This window comes from Vitis vinifera, chromosome 18 (genome assembly GCF_030704535.1).
Source record: "Vitis vinifera cultivar Pinot Noir 40024 chromosome 18, ASM3070453v1".
NCBI classification, from domain to species: Eukaryota; Viridiplantae; Streptophyta; class Magnoliopsida; order Vitales; family Vitaceae; genus Vitis; species Vitis vinifera.
This window is the reverse complement of record NC_081822.1, coordinates 12,788,095-12,801,317: the sequence shown is the minus strand read 5'-3', so window position 1 is coordinate 12,801,317 and position 13,223 is coordinate 12,788,095. Positions and strand designations below refer to the sequence as shown.

The 13,223-nt window shown below is 33.3% G+C and overlaps 1 protein-coding gene across 1 annotated transcript; it reads right to left on the bottom strand.

The window, feature by feature from the left end:
• Positions 1-3,907: 3,907 nt before the first annotated feature.
• On the bottom strand, positions 3,908-12,661 carry LOC100264374 (uncharacterized). Its single transcript, XM_010666548.3, has 11 exons — positions 12,294-12,661; positions 11,095-11,225; positions 10,770-11,003; positions 10,416-10,671; positions 10,120-10,293; positions 7,923-7,935; positions 6,372-6,625; positions 5,590-5,720; positions 5,265-5,498; positions 4,912-5,167; positions 3,908-4,536 (listed from the first exon to the last, which is right to left on the bottom strand). Exons 1-11 carry the CDS (start codon positions 12,556-12,558, stop codon positions 4,343-4,345), a joined length of 2,142 nt encoding a protein of 713 aa, XP_010664850.1. The 5' UTR covers positions 12,559-12,661; the 3' UTR covers positions 3,908-4,342.
• Between the last annotated feature and the right edge of the window lie 562 nt (positions 12,662-13,223).

Sequence of the window (13,223 nt, the reverse complement as noted above, 5' to 3'; positions counted from 1 at the left end):
CATTATCTAAGAATTTTAAGCATGATGGAATTTCTTTTATTCTAAGCGCGCATTTCAATGAAGACATGATGGATCTTAACCTTCCTTTTTGAATTCTATGGTTCTAGAATTGAAATGTTGCCTTTAGGATTTACATTATTGCTCCTTGTTTTTCCCAAAGTAGTTTGTTTTTTTAAGAAGAGAAGAAGATATTGAAGATTTTTGGTTTGTTTTCTTTATTTTAATCAATTGTTTCTAATTTCTTTTATCTAATAATGGTTATGTATTCTTTTATATATATATATATATATATATATATATATATATATATATAGTTTGTGTGAATGAAATCACCATCATGAGAGGCTAAAAAACCATTTTGAAGTGTGAAACATGAAAACCTAGTGTTAAAGCCAATGGAAAACAATGGGTAAAATCAAACTAAAAATGGAATAAATGAAGGATTAAGACATAATAATTGAAAACAAAGATATTCTTTGATGTTAATTTGAATTAGGGGATAGTACAATAGGCTATTACTTGATATTAGAGATTTTTGGTAATTCTTGATCCCTAATTATTTGAGGTTTTGTTATTGTTATCTATCCTAAGACAAATTTACATAGTGGTAAAGGCCTAATCCTAAACCTAAACCCAATTTTCATACCTATTCATCTATTTGGTATTTCAATAATGAAATAAAATATTAAAAGTTATGATATAGATGCAACCCTGAGTTATGGAACTTAGATTGATCTCATTTGACCCCACATTTTGAATACCCTAAGACTAACTAAAATTTATACCCTTGTTTTTCTTGAGGCCCTATACCAAAAATTGGATTGTGAAACTCCTAATCTGGAATCAATAATTCTTTTGTAATTTAATTAGGTTTATTTTAATAAATTCAATTTTATTCAAATCAAAATTTCACATTATTAGTACCAAAAAGTAAGCAAAAAGCAATCGTTTAGACCTACTTTGACAACTTACATATGCTAGTCATTGAGGACGATACTTGGAGTACTACAAAAGTCATAGTGAATCTTTCTCTAGTTTTTTTAAGCCAAAGTTGCTACATAAAAAGGCTTAGTATTTTAGATAATAGAGAATCGTGGCCAGTACCTTTGTGGGAGTTGTTGTAACCTACAAAGACACACTTGGTTATGTGAAATTGGAATTTGGTGGATTGAAATAGCTTGAGGTAAGGGAAACAAGAACACCTGAATGTTTTGAGAAAAGTGTAATCTAGTTTCCTTTTGTAAAGTTTTTCTAATGGGGACATAAATTTAAGATTGTTGTAGGCAAGAACACCATTTCAAGCTTATTGAAGTTTCTTTATTTTAGAGTCCAAAGTTTTCTCAATTTGGTTTTTAAAAAGGATAAAAGAGCATATAGTTTTAGTTTTAGTTCAAAGAGGATAGATCCAAGTGTATCGGGAGAAATCATCTATGAAGTGAATATAATATCTGTATCCTGAGTTTGAAACAATTGGAGAAAGATCTCATATATCTGTGTTGATCAACTCAAGTGATGAAGAACTTTTGAGAGATAGAAGAGTTGAAAGATAGAGCATGAAGTTTTCTAAATTGGCAAGCATCACTAAAGTCAAGTTTTTTGTTGATTGAATTATTTGGATTACAAGATTTTTGGAATGACTCATAACTCTACTAGATGGATGACCTAACCTTCTATGTAAGACATCAAGACTAATTGAATCATAAAACTCATGACATTAGGCATCAACCCTTTTTTTTACTCAACTAAACTTAACCCAACAAAAGAGATGACTAATAAAGTCATAAAGGAATAAACAACTGACTTTGTATTATTTTTGTCTCTAAAATATGTAGTTTGTAGAGTTCATATTCAAGCTTCCCTTCCAACAGCATGACCTGGTGGATTTCTATTCTTCACCAAACAAACATTGGAATGAAATTCAACATATATTTTGTTATTAGTTGTTAAACAAGAAATATTTAGCAAGCTATTTTTAATATGAGGAACCAATAATATATTTCTCAAATAAAGATGAGAGAAGAGAAAAACTATTTTAGTATGGCCAACATGAGTAATAGGAAGTTTATTACCATTGCCAACTACAAGTTTATCCTTACCATATATAATAATTAGATTCCAAAGAGAGGTTGCTTAGTTCAACAGTAACATAACTAGTGGCTCTGCTATCAGTGTACCATGACTAGTTAGAGACTAGCTTAGGTGTGGTGATGAATCTAGAAGCTTGATTGTTTTGAAAAGCATGAAAGCACGATCAAAGCGATAGTAGCAACAAAAAGTAGCATTCCCAACTTTGTGGCAAACCAAAACATTTCTTGGTGAACATGATTTGCCATAATCTCTTCGATCCCTTAATTTATGTGCTAGGATAAAGAGAGATTTGGTAGGAAAGTGGAAGAGACTTTTTTATATGATAAGGTTATATTTTGACTCAAGGTCAACTAAAATATGAAACATGAGGTCTTCATATGATATCATATGTCCAATAGTCCTAAGATTGTTAGTAAACATCTTGATAATTGTTAATGGCTAATGACCTCTTCCGGATTATCTAGAGCTAAGTTTTTAATTGTGAAACTCTAGAACGAGCTTGGGATGCATGCACCATTTCCGGTGTCTTCATGTCTCATGAGTTGTTGAGTAAAGGAACAACCATGTACAAAAGGTTTTTTAATATAAGAGAAATGAGAAAAAATAGTGAAGGAACCTTTGGCTTAAGAGTAGCACGAATATGGCATGGTTGGGTGTTGATGTAGGTGGTGTAGTGTTCATTTCAGTATTTTTTTTAATAGAACAATTCAGCTACTTGTTGTCTTCATGGGTGCACTCTCTTTAGCCCTCCTTTTGTAATGTTCACTCGCACTATATTTTATAATGCAAGTTTATGATAATGGAATAACTTTTGTTATATTTGTTCCACCCCTAATAGAACAGATTTGAAAAAAACCATAGTTAGATTAATGATAAACTTGAATTTTTTTTTTTTAAAAAAAAAAAAAAACTAATTTGGGTTCAAGATAGGCTTAGGTATATTTATATATATTAATATAATTAATTTTTTAAATTTTAGAATAATAAAAAATTAAATGAAATGGGACATTAAAGTTATTCTTTAAGACAAAGACAAGAATTGATTTAAATAATGAGAGTAGGATTGGGATGGAGGTGACCTCCCTTGTGTCATCCCTAACTAGAAATGTTCTTGCTCCCAAGTTCTTATAATTCCTTCCAAATGCTCATGCGCAGAAATAAAAATAAAAATAAAAAAAAAAACTAACATAAGAACGAAATATATTTGCTATCTATCAGCAACCAACTCTCGGCAGAGCTGACCAGAAAATCAGTATAAGAAGGAACATCATAAAATAGGTATTGACAATGTCATCACTGCCAGCTACAAGCCTACAACCATGAACAGGCTGTTGCTTATAATGGTGCCTACCTGCAACTAACTTTCAGCTACCCTACCTATTCTTCCAACATTTCTAATTGTTCCCACTAGAACAGTACAGCTCACTGCACTTCATCGCTAAGAAGCCAAAAATGAATATTAATCATAATTTAACTGAATAATTATCGCCATGATAAAATTTGAGAAGGAATAAAACAAAGGGCATGCTTAAAGAAAATATTCATAGTATTTCTAGTAGTGAAAAAATTGCAATTAGCTTAGAAATTGTAAAAAATATAAGGCTTTTTGGAAAATAATTACTTTTTTCTTTTTGAAAATAGAAATTTCTAAATAAAAAATAGAAACTCTCATAAAAAAATATGAATTTATTTTATTTCTTTAAAAATTATTTTATTTTTATTTTAAAAAAAATTTGAGGTGATAAAAACTTTTTTAATACCTGAATTACCTAATCAGTTTTTTTCCTATATATTTTTTTTTAAAAAAAAAAACTAGAAATACATCCAAACCTTCCATGCTGAAATATATAGGTATTGTGCAATTCAGAGGAAAACTTTCCATTACACCAAGCAGGTTTAACAAAAGAGAGAGACAAGACATAACAAAGAAGAAGAAGAATCCCAAGAAAAGCAAGACAGTTCCAGGATGTAGAACTGCATATGATATCATATGTCTTGAGCAGAAGAAGATGAAGGTGAGTGGAACTTAAATCACTCTACATGATAATTGAGTTATCATGGATTCTGTGTTTGCACATTTTAATATACTGGAATCAGAAAGCTATGACATTACAACCATTGTAGCTCTTTTAACTGTGATCACAAAACCAAGAAGGAAGATTTTCACTTTCACCATTACAAATAACAAAAGGCAGTGCAGCTTGCCATATATGGGTTGGAGATTGAAGAGATATCAGGAAGTGGACCAGTTTGATCAGATCAAGCTGTCCACGCATTTCTGGATGATCTCATCAATTATAACCTTGTATGCTCTTTCTGTAGGATGATAACTGTCCCAAAATACATAAGTTGACGCGTCTTCGCAAGTGAATGGACTTAATTGGTTACATAGCACTGCCACCTCTATTGTCCCTGAGCCACAGCAACCTTTATCCACCACTTCAAACCCTGAAACAAATGATTTTAAAAAAAATAAAATAAAATAATAATAATAACAAAAACTAAGACCCAATTTGATAATTATTTTTTAAAATTGTTTTCTGTTTTTCAAAATAATAAAAATAAAAAATAGGAAAACATATTTAATAATAAAAAGACGAAAACCAAGATGTTCTTCCATAATATCTTTTAATTGTTTTATACTTGTTTTTTTTAGAACCATTTTTTAAAAATAGTCATATAAATATAGAAAATGATTAAAAATAAAATATTATATATAAAAGTAAACATAAAATTTGGGTTAAAAATTAAATTACCAAATAGGGCCTGAGATTCTAGAACAAAGAAGATACAAGTTTTCCCAATACCCATCAAAGGAATTACCTGATTTTTGAGGGTTTTGGATGAGATCAAGTAAGGGTTTGTAAATATCAACGTAGACAAACTTTGCCTGGGGAAAATTGGCGTTGAGAGAATCCAATCGAGATGAGAGCTTAAAATTAAACAGCTTCGCTGCTTCGTTGTGACCCTCAGCACACTCTCTTTGTGTCCCTCCTGCTAAGCTTCTCTGTGATGGCAGACACCCCAATGGAGGTGCACTAGTAACAACTGTTCTGCGTGCCCCCAATCCATACAATTCCTTCAATTTGTTTAATAGAAGATAAGAACGGTATCCTATGAGTTGGAAATGGAAGAGCATGGATGATTCCAGGGTTTTGCATGGCAATTAAAATTACCTTCAAGAAAGAAGCAGCCGAGGTGACCATAAGATCAGTGTAAGCCGGAACATCATACTGGAATTTCTGAACACGGCTATCAAAGTATGAATTGGCAATGTCATCACTGCCTGCTACCACTAGAAATAGGCTTTTGCTTAAAATGGTGTTTGTTCTTTCTACTCCAACCATCCTTTTCAACTTTCTTATGTATTCTTTGAACATTTCTAATTGATCCCGCAGAGATAAAACTGACTGATTTTTGACCCAAAAATGAAAACCAAGTTAAGAAATGGACAATACATTATTTGAAGTATAAATTATATGTGGAGGGAAATTGATATACCGCAAGCTTAGGTGTCATAGGATCAAATCCTGAGCCACTTGAGGCGAAGCTCACTCCGGTCAGGAGATCACCAAGTTGAAGAGCCGCGTTAGAATATGGTGGCACTAGCTCTTTGATTCCCAATGCTTCGGCTGAGAATACAAAATAATTATTTTGTAACTGTTATATCATATCACTAAGCTAAAATTTTGAGAGAAAATAAAGTTAATTTTACTCACATTACATATTCCATACATCCAAAAGGAAAGGACCATATTTTGATTCGAGAATTATTCCACGGAAAATTGTAGAGTTACCAAACACCATCACTAATGAACTTAACCGGTTTGGAAAATTATGAAAATCAAAATCCCAAACCATCCGGGTCACGTAGGCCCAACTACTCAAACCGGTAAAACTCCATGGAGAAAAGCATTTGATCAATCCACAGAAGGATCCCATTGGCCTTCGTTTTGCATTGAAAAATGAAAGTACTTGATATCCTGATCATGAGCTCCAAGTCTGATTTGGGTATCCTTTATTTAATTCCAACAGAACCATGCTTGTACGTAAAATTAACCAGGAAGGAAAAAGGAAAAAGGGAAATTTTCTTAGATGGCTGAATCGAAAAACATAGTTTAGAACAAGACATATCCGATAGCAGAGTTGCTTTCTGTATTTCCTTTTTCAAAACATACCAAATATAAATATTTCTCATTTTGCAAAACATGACATGATATCAGGAAACAAAATACTTCCATATCATGAAATATAAGGCCACGTAAAAAATAGAATGGACATACCAATGAAGTCAGACGGAATTTTTCCATTGCTAAATCTTCCAGTTGGAACTCCTCCCATTAAGTCCCTCCCATACGGTGGAAAATTGGACTTAACCAGAGTATTAAGATTGTTGTTATTGCCCGGATCCACTATCGAATCTCCGAAAACTAGCACTGCTGGAACTGTTTCGTTCCTCGGTAGCTTTACGAGAGCTTCTGTGGTACATAAAATAATAAAAACAGAAAGAAAGAAAACAATAATCGAAGAAGACGACCACAGTTCCATAGAAAGAAACACCATTGGGCTTGGAAAGTTTTTGTTGTGTTTCTCCAAGCTATAAGAAACGAGATGGAGAAAGTGATCACTTGTCTGTATTCTATGCCCTCTGCCCGGCCTCGTATATAAGGTGATCCTGATTTTGTCGTTTTCTAGACGCAATGAATGAAATATGTGGACGTTAATAAACTACTCCACATGCAGTGGATAAAGATTTTTCAATAATAATAATAATGTGTTGATGAAGAAGGGGTTGATATCGTGCAGACAAGTAGTCAAGTAGTTGGGCCACCGCTTCTATACGGCAATTTCCTTGGGTTCTTTGCTAAATGGTTATACAAAATCATATATGTAAAAATGCAAGGCAGGTGTGATAATATGACTCCGGAGACTTTGCTTTTCAGGTGAATATCGATCATTGAGTCCGTGAGTGAGCATCAGCCAACGTATATGTAACATGGTCCATCTCATAATTCTCCATGATTTAATGAATCCATGTGAATAAGTTTAATTGGATACAGATGGACTTTATACAGGCTGCTTAGTTTGAAATGGGTCCCTTAATAAGGCACGATCCTCCTCGCTATGTGTGATGCATGGAGGATAAAATAAAATGATGTATGTCGACTTTATTTTGATTTAGATTCCTCATTCATAGGAGGGAGTGAAGCCTGGTCAAGGGGAGGCCTTTTGGGACCAGTGGGTGGCTCTTTCAACCGTTTGATTTAGATCGTAGATTGTATACAGGGTTCAGGGATTTTATGTGGTTCCAGTGCGTGGCCTTCTCGACCATTTGATGGGAAGAAAAGCTCAAGTAGGTGGAATGGTTGTTTGATTCAATTCATTATAATGTGACTCAACACTGAAGCGTCTTAATTTTGGGTACTTATCATATTTGCTTTACGTCTCAATCCAAGTGCACTGGATTAAGCTTCGTAATTATGTATGAATCAATCATATGGAATGGACAGCTAGGTAGCTAACTAACAACAAGAACTAAGAACCCTGCAGCTGTGATGGGTTTGGTTTATTTGGTTTAAATGATGACTACGAGCTTTGTGGCCTATTAAATCATTCACCCAATGGAAAGCAAGGCCGACTTCACCAGCTCTTGCGCCAAAATTAAAATTGCATTCAAACCTTTCATTTAAGCAAAACTTTTTCTTTAAGGGATCGAGTGCTGCGTAATTACTGAGCCACACAAAAAAAAAAAAAAAAAAAAACAACCCTTTATATTAACTTTACATATGAAACCATTGTTAATATGTGATAATACTGCTTTTATGAAAATGGTTGTTGAAAAATGATCTTATAATGAGTGTGTGAGGTAATAGATTGTTAGAAACCTCTATAAGCCTCAGGATGAGTCAAGGCCCTAGATAGGTGTGTCGTGTGGAGTGGGTCAAGCTCCACTATGTATCTCTAGATGGTTAAGCTCTTAGATAAGTGTGGATGAATGTAAAAAAGTCCATGTTCGAATAGAAATGGTTAAATATGCAACAAACAATTTTGTTAGGAGAAATTTTAATACAAATGATATTAGTTAATACAAAGATAGAACAATCCACACAAAGATATACAAGATTTTAATATGGTTTGACCAATAATATTTACATCCAAAGATGAGAAAGAATCATTTTACTATAATATAGAGAATATTATAGAATATATAAATTAGATAAAACTATTAGATTCCAAAACATATCATGTTTTCCCGCTCCTTGTATTTAAACCATGAATCATGAATTCGTTCGCTCTACACCAAGTATCTCTCATTTTTCCTCACATTTTTATCCCCCTTTATAATCTTTATAAGTTCATTTTCATTTCATAACTTTTTCTCCTTATGACTTAAAATATTTATAAAGATATTCCTAATAACTTTCCTTATTAGATTAAAAAATTTAATATTATAATAATATTATACCCTAGATTCCAGAGTTGCTAATTAATACTCAAATATAAAATTAGTGCTGCCAAAACTAGAGGGAGAAAAAAATTTAAGTGTTGAGTTTCTAGTTGATTTTGTGCAAAATGAGGATGTGGAAACCTGTTATAAAGAAGTATACATCATGTGAGAAACTTTGTAACTATTAATTAACAAAATATGATCTATTTCACAAAAGAAAACCAGTGCCACATTACTTTGTACATAGCAAAACCTCATGGTTTACTAAAGGTAGCTCATACTACAAGTGTACAAAAACAAATATATATTACATCATTCCTTTAAAAATGATTTAGTTTTTGTAGGGTACAAAAGCAAAAGCCTCAAAACACTTTCAACACAAAAGCAAAACAACATCCAATCAACAAAAAAAACAATGTTCAAGCATTAATCCCAACAAATGTTTTCTAACCTACATCTAAAGATAAAAGAGGTAAAGTGTGTTCATAACTCAGTAGGAAAGTTTATAACAGTCCTATGAATATTCTTAAAAAAACTTGAATTAAACATATAATAGCATGCATAATATACAATTATTAACCATTAATAAATGTGCAATAATGTCAACATGTATACATGTTGTTGATGGTTTTATTTATACTTTGCCTCATCCATCCTCTTACACCTGATAAGTTGCCAACCCCACCAATATTCATATCAACCATCAATGTTCCAAAAGATACTTAGTCATAAATAATGAATATTTTAGGACTATCACCTAATAATAAGTCATATCTTGTGTCTTTTGGGACTACAACCCAAGGATAAGACCAATCCTGTGTCTTTAGGGACTAAAACTCAGAGATAGGACCAACCTCATACACCCACATCAAAGTGTCTTTCTTGTCTTTCTCAAGGGCCTTAAGGACTTTCACCCAAGGACCCACGGTCCCACATAAACAATATATCGAAAGATATTGTCTTCAACTTCTCATAAACGAGTGTGATGTCCTCGGACTAACAAAAAAAATTAGAAGGGATTAGTTTAACTTTACAAACACCTTCAATTTAGGTACAATTTATTATGAATGACATTTAAATGTGGGATAGGAATACGTAGGCAATTGATAATGGTAATATTGGAATCATATGTGGTACAAGTTGATTTCAATTTTTTCAAAAAGGAATCAAATATTATTTTTATTTTTATATAATTTTCATCCATGTGAATGCAACTGTATCTAATGGTCTAACATTTTCTGGAAGTTGCCCTTCTTGGATGATTAATGCTAACGATTTCCATTATAACAAGTATCAACTTGAGTGGAGTACAGGAAGACATGAGACGCATGATGCCTGGATATCATGATATTATTATAATTTAATACATATACCAAATTATGAAAATCAAGCAATTCTATTTTGAACACACATTAGTATACCCTAGTAGCTCGTTTAGCTGTGATTACAAAACAGAGAAGGAAAATTTTCACTTTCACCATTACAAATAACTGAAGGCAGTGGAGCTTGCCAAATATGCATGGGTTGGAGACTAAAGAGATATCAGGAAGTCGACCAGTTTGATCAGAAGAAGCTGTCCACACATTTCTGGATGATTTCACCAATTAGAACCTTGTATGCTTTTTCTGTAGGATGATAACTGTCCCAAAATACATAATTTGACGCGTCTTCACAGGTAAATGGACTAAATGGGTTACATAGTACTGCCACCTCTATTTTCCCTGTGCCACAGCAACCCTTATCCACCACTTCAAACCCTGAAATAAATTATTTTTTCTTAAAATGTAGTAAAACGGTTTTTGAAATCAGTTGGCATATAGGCCAGAGATTCTAGAGCAAAGAGGATAGGGGTTTTCCCAATACCCATCAAAGGAATTACCTGATTTTTGAGGGTTTTGGATGAGATCAAGAAAGGGATTGTAAATATCAATGTAGACAAACTTTGCCTGGGGAAAATTGGCGTTGAGAGAATCCAATTGAGATGAGAGCTTAGTATTGAACAGTTTCGCTGCGTCGTTGTGATCCTCGGCACACTCTCTTAGTATCCCTCCTGCTAAGCTTCTCTGTGATGGCAGACACCCCAATGGAGGTGCACTGCCAACAACTATTCTTCGCGCCCCCAATCCATACAATTCCTTCAAATTGGTCAATAGAAGATAAGAATGGTATGCTATGAACTGCAAAATGGAAAAGCAGGGATGATTCCAGATTTTTTCATGGCGGTTAAAATTACCTTGAAGAAAGAAGAAGCCGAGGCGATCATGAGATCAGTGTAAGCCGGAACATCATACTGGATTTTCCGAACACCGCTGACAAAGTATGAATTGGCAATGTCATCACTGCCTGCTACCACTAGAAATAGGCTTTTGCTTAAAATGGTGTTTGTTCTCTCTTCTCCAACCATCATTTTCAACTTTCTTATGTATTCTTTGAACATTTCTAATTGATCCCGCAGAGATAAAACTGACTGATTTTTGACCCAAAAATGAAAACCAAGTTAAGAAATGGACAATACATTATTTGAAGTATAAATTATATGTGAAGGGAAATTTATATACCGCAAGCTTAGGTGTCATAGGATCGTATCCCGAGCCACTTGAGGCGAAGCTCACTCCGGTCAGTAGATCACTAAGTTGAAGAGCCGGGTTAGAATATGGTGGCAGTAGCTCTTTGATTCCCAATTCTTCAGCTGAGGATAAAAAATAATTATTTTGTAATTGTTATATCATGAGTAAGCCGAAATTTTCAGAGAAACATCCATACATATCCAAAAGGAAAGAAGCATGTTTTTTATTCGAGAATTATTCCATGAAAATTTGTAATGTTATTATTTCTTTCACCACATTTGGGATTTTCCTAGGAGGTTGGGCTACCCTGAAGGATTCTTGATGGTAACTTAGGTGATGTTTGTTTTTTTGGCTTTTTACTAAAAGCAATTTAGTTTTAGAATTTAGGTTGTTTGTTTTTCTATTTTTTCATGACTTATTATAAACTTTTTATTAATAGAAAAAGTCAAAATATGTAACTTTTTCTAAATAGAAAAAATAACATATTGATTTTTTTTTTACTTTTTAATACTTAATAAAAACAAAATACTACAAAAACAAACAACCTAATATTTAACACTATTAGCATTAAGGTTCTATTTAGAATTTAGTAAAAAAATAAACACTACCTTACATCGAAATTCAGATGGCTGTTTGATAAAATCTAATGTTTAAAAATTAATATGATTTTAAATGAAATTGGGTTTAAATCATTAAATTAATTTATCAAAATTATTTTCAATTTTAAGATATATTATTAAATGTATTAAGTTGTTTATTAAATAGTTCACCAAACACCATCAGTATTAATGTACTTAACCGGTTGGAAAAATTATGAAGATCACCATCACTAATGTCAGGGCGGCCCAACTACTCAAACCGGTCAACTCTATTGAGAAGAGCATTGGATCAATCAACTGAAAGATCCTATTGGCCTTCCTTCTCCATTCAAAAAAAAAAAACTGGACTTAGATTTCCTGATCATGAGCTCCAAGCCTGTATTGGGTATCCTTTATTTTCTCAAACATGCATGGTTTGAAACAAGACATGTTCGATAGCGGAGTGGCTTTGCGTATTTCCTTTTTCAAAACATACCAAATATGAATGTTTCTCATTTTGCAAAACATTACATGATATCAGGAAACAAAATACTTCCATATCTAGATTGAGCTCATGAAATATAAGGCTACGTAAAAACAGACAGGACGTACCAATGAAGTCAGGCGGAATTTTGCCATTGCTAAATCTTCCAGTTGGAAATCCTCCCATAAAGTCCCTCCCATACGGTGGAAAATTGCACTTAACCACAGTAATAAGATTGTTGTTATTGCCCGGATCCACGATCGAATCTCCGAAAACTAGCACTGCCGGAATTGTTTCGTTCCTCGGTAGCTTTACGAGAGCTTCTGTGGTACATAAAATAATAAAAGCAGAAAGAAAGAAAACAATAATCGCAGAAGATGACAACACTTCCATAGTAAGAAACACCACTGGGCTTGGAAGGTTCTGTTGTGTTTCTCCACGCTATAAGAAAAGATATGGAAAAAGTGGTCACTTCTGCATTCCATGCTCTCGTCCCCGGCCTCGTATATAAAGATCTAGCTTGTGATCTTGATTTTGTCGTTTTCTACACGCAAGAAATGAAATATCTGGCCATTAATAAACCATTCCACATACAATGGGTAAAGACTTTTCATTTTTGTGTTCATGAAGTATTAAACCAATAGTGAACAAGGAAACACGAGGTAATGACTGACCTTTCTATTTTCATGTGTTGGAAAATTATAAAAACAAAAACGTGTCTTGGAAATATCTGAGGGTCCAAAAATATTTGAATATTAGAGTAATCAACCAAGATACTTACTACAGTAGCTTTTGTGTAAAGTTGTTTAGTGTTGGTGAAGAAGGGGTTAATATCGTGCAGCCAAGTTGCCAAGTAGGTGGGAGACCGGCCTCTTCTATACATACGGCAATTATGCAAAACCATATATTTAAAACTGTAAGGCAGGTGTGATAATGTGACTCCGGTTGGGCTCTCATTTACAGGTGAATACCGATCTTTGAGTCCGTGAGTGAGCAACAGCGAACAGGCTCTTTCGGCTAGTGGTGATCCAGTCTCCATGTTCACGGTCCATCTCAAA